The sequence below is a fragment of the Xiphophorus hellerii genome, chromosome 9 (assembly GCF_003331165.1).
Source record: "Xiphophorus hellerii strain 12219 chromosome 9, Xiphophorus_hellerii-4.1, whole genome shotgun sequence".
In the NCBI taxonomy this organism is placed as follows: Eukaryota; Metazoa; Chordata; class Actinopteri; order Cyprinodontiformes; family Poeciliidae; genus Xiphophorus; species Xiphophorus hellerii.
In genome coordinates this window covers 5,791,111-5,797,110 of record NC_045680.1, presented here as the reverse complement: position 1 = coordinate 5,797,110, position 6,000 = coordinate 5,791,111, and the positions used below count along the sequence as shown (strand labels likewise).

General features: G+C 40.2%; 1 protein-coding gene across 1 annotated transcript; it reads left to right on the top strand.

Moving 5' to 3' along the window:
• Positions 1–761: 761 nt before the first annotated feature.
• Positions 762–3,690, top strand: LOC116725984 (transcription factor jun-D). The gene has a single exon (XM_032572429.1). It carries the CDS (start codon positions 1,120–1,122, stop codon positions 1,939–1,941), a length of 822 nt encoding a protein of 273 aa, XP_032428320.1. The 5' UTR covers positions 762–1,119; the 3' UTR covers positions 1,942–3,690.
• The last annotated feature ends 2,310 nt before the right edge of the window (positions 3,691–6,000 follow it).

Here is a 6,000-nt window from a genome sequence, read left to right as displayed (position 1 = left end):
TACAGTACAGAATTACAGTCAAAGCTTGCCATTGGCGTTTGTGTTATTTTTGAGAAAGTAACATAATCTGTGTATGACTTAATGTCTTGCTGGGACCTGAAAATTAAAAAAAGCATTTCTCTTTAAAATGGCAAACTTTGTGCTGGTTTTAAACTAAGCAATGAGGCTTCAATTGTTCCCAGAGCGACTACCAAAAAATATGATAAATATTCTCTGATATTTAAATCTGGGATGATAATAATCATTTGTCACAACAGCATACAAAAACTAACAATTATAGGATTTGTAAAAAGGGTTAAAATTTAAATGAGTAAATTCAACATAGCTTGAGGTGATTAATAATGAAAATAAACAATGAACATTAAACGGGATGTAAGACGGCAATAAAAGTAAAGTAAAATCAGTAAGAAGACTGATGAGTCTGCATGTTTTAGTGTGTGTAACTGACTGAGCAGGTAGTTGCCCTTTGGGGAAAATAATCTGAACTGAACTAACCAGTTCAGATAGTAGTATAAATAGCAACAATATGCAGTAGACATACACTATAAAAAGGCATAATTATTGTTTTTCTCATTTTCTGACACTAAGCCAAACTAAACCTGTTCTGCTTTTGCTTTTTAGTCGCCAAAACACTGACAGTATCCTCTGATCCTAATGTGAACTTATTTTAAAAATGAAAGAAAAATATTAATTGTGCATACTGCTGTACAGGCACTCTGTATCATAACAAAAGATGTGAACAAACATACAAAACACACCCGAAAAACCCGCCAAGTATCGTCTCCAGAGTGAGACCTCTGTCGTTTTTCCTTCTCTGTTCAGGCTGTTTCTGTCTGTAGTCAAATACCGTTGTGGGGTAGAAGGTAATTTTTGTCCAATGCGCGTGCCGTGACGTGACATAATGGAACGTAACCGTGTAAAAACGCTCGAGGCGGAGCGTGCAGCGAACATTCTGCTTCAGTTGGTCGGGCTGACGGCAGCTCCAGGCTCAGCGAGGACAAAACAGACGTTTACCCGCAGATCGATCTTACACCGCAGGTCATTTCTGAGGGTATGGACAGGACACCGCTCTGAAGAAGTGTCGAGCAGGCTACCATTATCAGCGAACACTCGGAAATAATGATGAAGAAGGACATCAATCTGACCCTGGTGGACGACGCAGACCTCAAACCGCATCTCCGCGACGCCGAGAGCCTCCTCAACTCCCCCGATCTGGGTCTGCTCAAGCTGGCGTCTCCGGAGCTGGAGAGGCTCATCATCCAGTCCAACGGACTGGTCACCACGACGCCGACCAGCTCCCAGTTCCTCTACCCGAAGACAGTGACTGATGAGCAGGAGTTCGCGGAGGGCTTCGTGAAGGCGCTGGAGGACCTACACAAGCAGAACCAGCTGAGCGGAACCGCTCCGGCTAACGGTAGCCTGGACCTCGGGGCGAACATCCCCCCGGTGACCATACAGCCGGACCTACCGGTGTACACGAACCTGAACAGCTACGGCAGTGGGCCGCTGGGAACCACTGTCAACTACTCCACGGACACTGTTCCCTTCCCGCCCCCTCCGTCACATCACCTGGGGGCAGCCCCGCTCCAGCCGGAGCTCTCCCGGGTCCAGCCGCCGAAGGAGGAGCCCCAGACGGTACCCGACGTCCAGAGCTTCGGGGAGAGCCCGCCGCTCTCTCCCGTCGACATGGACTCGCAGGAACGGATCAAAGCCGAGCGGAAGCGGCTCAGAAACCGGATCGCCGCCTCCAAATGTCGGAGGCGCAAACTGGAGCGGATCTCCCGGCTGGAGGACAAGGTGAAGACGCTGAAAACCCAGAACACCGACCTGGCTTCCACCGCCAGCCTGCTGAGAGAGCAGGTGGCCCAGTTAAAGCAGAAGGTCCTCACCCACGTCAACAGCGGCTGCCAGATGTTACCACACGAAGTCCAGGTGCACTGACGGCAGAACCAGGCCGGAACCGCCGAACAGCTAATAAGCTCCACAGACTTTAAACGTGTTGGTTCTTCTGTATCGTATGTAGCCCCCGATGATGCGCCCCGTTATGCCAGGCGACGTCAGCCGGCCATCACTGAGCCGGCCCGAGGAACATGCGAATCAAGCAGCTGTTAAAGAACACTTAACCTATAGGTCTTAAATATGTGAGTCTGTTTATTGTGAGTTGACTCATTTTAAAGATTTCAGATGGTTTAAAATTTAATTTGAGACTCAAAAGAACTGGCTAATGTTCTAGTTGTAAATACACAAAAAAATTAACATATTCACTACTTAAAGCTGCAGTGTAACTTTTATTTAAAAAAATTACTTTTACATATTTGATGAAGATGTCACTATGTCATGACTATGATATAATACAGCTAATCAGAAAAAATTGAGCTCCTAGAAACAACCAATCAGAGACAAGAGGTGGGTTTTAGTGCTGTCAATCACCCTCTATAAACTGTAGCTAGCATGGACTGTTGTGAATGCTCAAGCTAGTTAAGATGACTGCCAATGATGGTTGATAAACAGTTTTCCTGTAACGATAAGTAGATTCACTTCTATTGGTTGAAAGGTTGATTGTCAGCACTAAGACCCTCCTCCTGGCTCCAATTGGCTGCTTTTGGACAGGAGAGGAGAGGACAGACAGAAATAGGACAGGGAGGATCTTTTTACTGCTCATCTGTCTTATACCAAACTGTAACAACATGGTGACAGTTTTAACAAATATGTAAAAAAAAAACAAAACATTTATTTCAAAAGCTACATACTGCAGCTTTAAATCTACCAGGTTAAGCTTTTCTGTTCTTTGTGTCTGAGGTGGGCTCACATTTCATGCACAGAGTAACTGTTTGCTAATGAATTTAAGCAAATGTTCTGTGGCTGCGTTTAAGCTTTGGCCCTTTATTTCTGATTTTAAACCAAATCTGAATGGGAACTTTTAGTGTTCCCTGGTTTGCGTAACAGGAAGTCGGCATCTGAACCAAATTCCACTTGGGCTAACAGCTAATACTAAGTAAGCATACGAGGTAGAAAATAACTCAACAAAGTGAACTTTAACAGTGTTATTGACCAGTCAAAATGGAATAATGTTATCCCTTGCTTTTTCTTTAAATGCATATCTGTATCTTTAGGACTAATTTTTTAGATTCCAGCCAGAACAAAGATGCCTTCTGCCTAATTTGGAATCCTGTTCTACCTCGTATGTGTGTTCGCTAGTGGGAGAAAGGGGAATCTTTTAATGGTTTCTCAATTTCCAGTTCTTTAAAGTGTTTACTTTGACTGTATACAGTCTCGAAGCTGGACCAAACGGATATTTCTACACGATTATGCACATTTACCCTCATCGTAAAGGAGGTGGTTGTAAGAAAATGATAAACGTTCGGTTGGTATGAGATAATCTCAGTATATAACCTATTTACTCTGTATTTCTGTAGGGAAATGTTTGCATGTATTGGACAAATTCGAATGTTGCCCTGATCTGTGTGGAATGGGGCACAAGTTTCTCTTGTTTTTATCTTATTTACCTTTACACGTGTGTATTTTGTCTATTTTTTTACTCGGGTGTGTCCGTATTTCAGCGTGTTTTGTTTAAAAATGAAAATAAATGTGAAAAGCCGTAACCTTTCTGTTGCCATCACCTGTTTACGGTTAGTTTTGGCTTGATGCTGTCGTGTTTTCAATTAAAATGCTGCTCAGCAATCAACATTTTGCTCCGAGTTTGGTCATTTTTTAACGTTTAGGGTTAGGGTGTTGACTGAAATACATGTTTGACAATTAATATGAACAATATAACTGGTGTTTTTCTTTTTGATCCAAATGAAAAAATCTGATACAAACATGGAAATTACCTTAAAATTTCTTCATATTCTGTTTTCTCTTTTATGAAAATAAATAAAATTAGTAGACCAGACCTCAATGAAAACTAGAAAAATTCTAAATGATGCATCTTCATGTAAAAATACATTTAGCTCCTATTAAAATTATTATTTTTAAAGCACAAACTGACTACACCTTTGCTTGTAAAATCCTAATATCAGGACACTTATTACTCCTGATAATTGTTCAGATAATGGCTGCTCCTTTAATGAATCCTTAATTAGTGAAATCTACATTTTGTAATATTTCTGAAAAATTCACACTTCATTTTCAGATAGACGTTTTACTCCCCCTGGTGGCCAAATGTTGAAACTACAAAATTACAAAAGATTTAATTAGAGTAATTTATCGAAATGTTATTACGCAAAACAGCATGGAGGGATTAATTTGATTAAAGACGTAATCCAGTTCATAAAAAATCTTTTTTTAATCAAGCACTGTTTTGCTATATTTGAATTAGGGATGAAAAAAAAAATCTTCACCCTCTTTTACAGAAACCTGTTTCTTTCACTGTTCAGGTAGAAATCCACTCAATGTTGGTTTGTAAAATCAACAAGTAAGTGCTTTTTTTTAGTCATTTCTTTTTATTGTTTTACCACAAAGTACAGATAAAAACATCCACAGCATATTCTCTCACTTTAATGGCCCATACTGAAAGGATCTGAAGAGGCAGTGATACAAGACCAAAAAGAAAAACAAACACGTTCCTGCGTGCTAGTAGAAGATCTACAGTCGGCAACCTCTACCAAGCTGGATGGCGCTTTGTGTTTTTCTGCTGCAGGGTGTATTGCTTCATAGCTGAGTGACACATTCATTCACAAGTAGGCCTAGAAATGTATGCAGATACAGTGCAACATGGCTCTTTTTGGGGTTTTCAGGTCTTTTTCTGTTGTTGTTGTTGTTGTTTGGATGCAAGCCGGAGTCGAGACAACACAATCCACACGTATGACTGAAAGGTAAGAGTATTTACAGGTTTAGACGGAGAGGAAGACGTATTAGAAAGGAGAACAGTTTATCAGTTTGGATTTTACTCAAAACAGTCACAACCAGTAAGAAGTAAAATATTCACAGGGAGAAAAATTACTGAACTCTAGCTGGGGATTCATTCTCATTTTAGATGCATTTAAGTAAAATAAAAACACTAAGCTCATTTTAATATTACAGATTTTTCATAGTTTTTTTTTTGCAGTCTTGGTCATCTTTAATTTTTTTTTCCTCATTAAACACGTCTATCAATCTTCGTCCAGCTTTGTGGAGCAAAAACAGCAAGCCACATCTACAGTGCTCCATTAAATGAGGGAAACCAGTTTCAGCTTTGGAAAATGCAGTAAAACAAGAGTAAATATGTTCTGAGGAAGGGCGTCCCCATAAAAGCGCGGCTGTGTTGACTTTTCGAACAGGTGATTTATGTTTTTTTTCGGACAGCTCAAGTCGCCTGCCCTTCCTCCAGCTCTTAAATGCTTCCCAACGTTCAACCAGCAGGAACTGAGTTCTTCTCAGACAAAAGTAAACCAACATTTACACGGCAGCCTGCAACAGACAAGTCGAGCTGCTCTGCGAAGCAAACTCTGACAAAGTTTCAGCAGAAATGCTGTTTGTTACTGTGGAAAAGGACCATTTGAGTTACTGCAGATGATCAAGCCATGCTGCTTGAAAACGACTCATTAATTTCTTGAATTGATTCAGTTCAGGATGAAAGTTTGTAAAGAAAAAACGGGTTTGACACCTGCCCAGACTGCTGAAGTTCAATCTCCTTCACAACTGTTGGCATTAAAATGTGTAGAAGGCTTTCGCTGCAAACTATTTTTTTTCACAGTTACTTTATGGAAACATAACCAATTGGAGCCTTTTTGCAATTTTCTGGTTTAGTTTGATCAGCATCAAGAATATTTAGTAAATAATCCACGATTTTATGATTGACAAATTAACCATTTTTGCATTTGATCAATCTTCACAGCTCGAAATGAAAAATACCATCATATTTGCTAATCAGTGAATGCAACAATATGTAAGCACAAACACTGCAAAAACTCAAAGTCTTACCAAGTATTTTTAGCCTATTCTAATGCAAATATCTTAGTACACTTGAAATAAAACAAAACTAATTTACAAGGACCTTTTCAGCAAGATACAGGAGTTTGA

Excerpts from the sequence above, each read along its gene's own strand:
- LOC116725984 (XM_032572429.1), top strand. The coding sequence starts at position 1,120 with ATGATGAAGAAGGACATCAATCTGACCCTGGTGGACGACGCAGACCTC.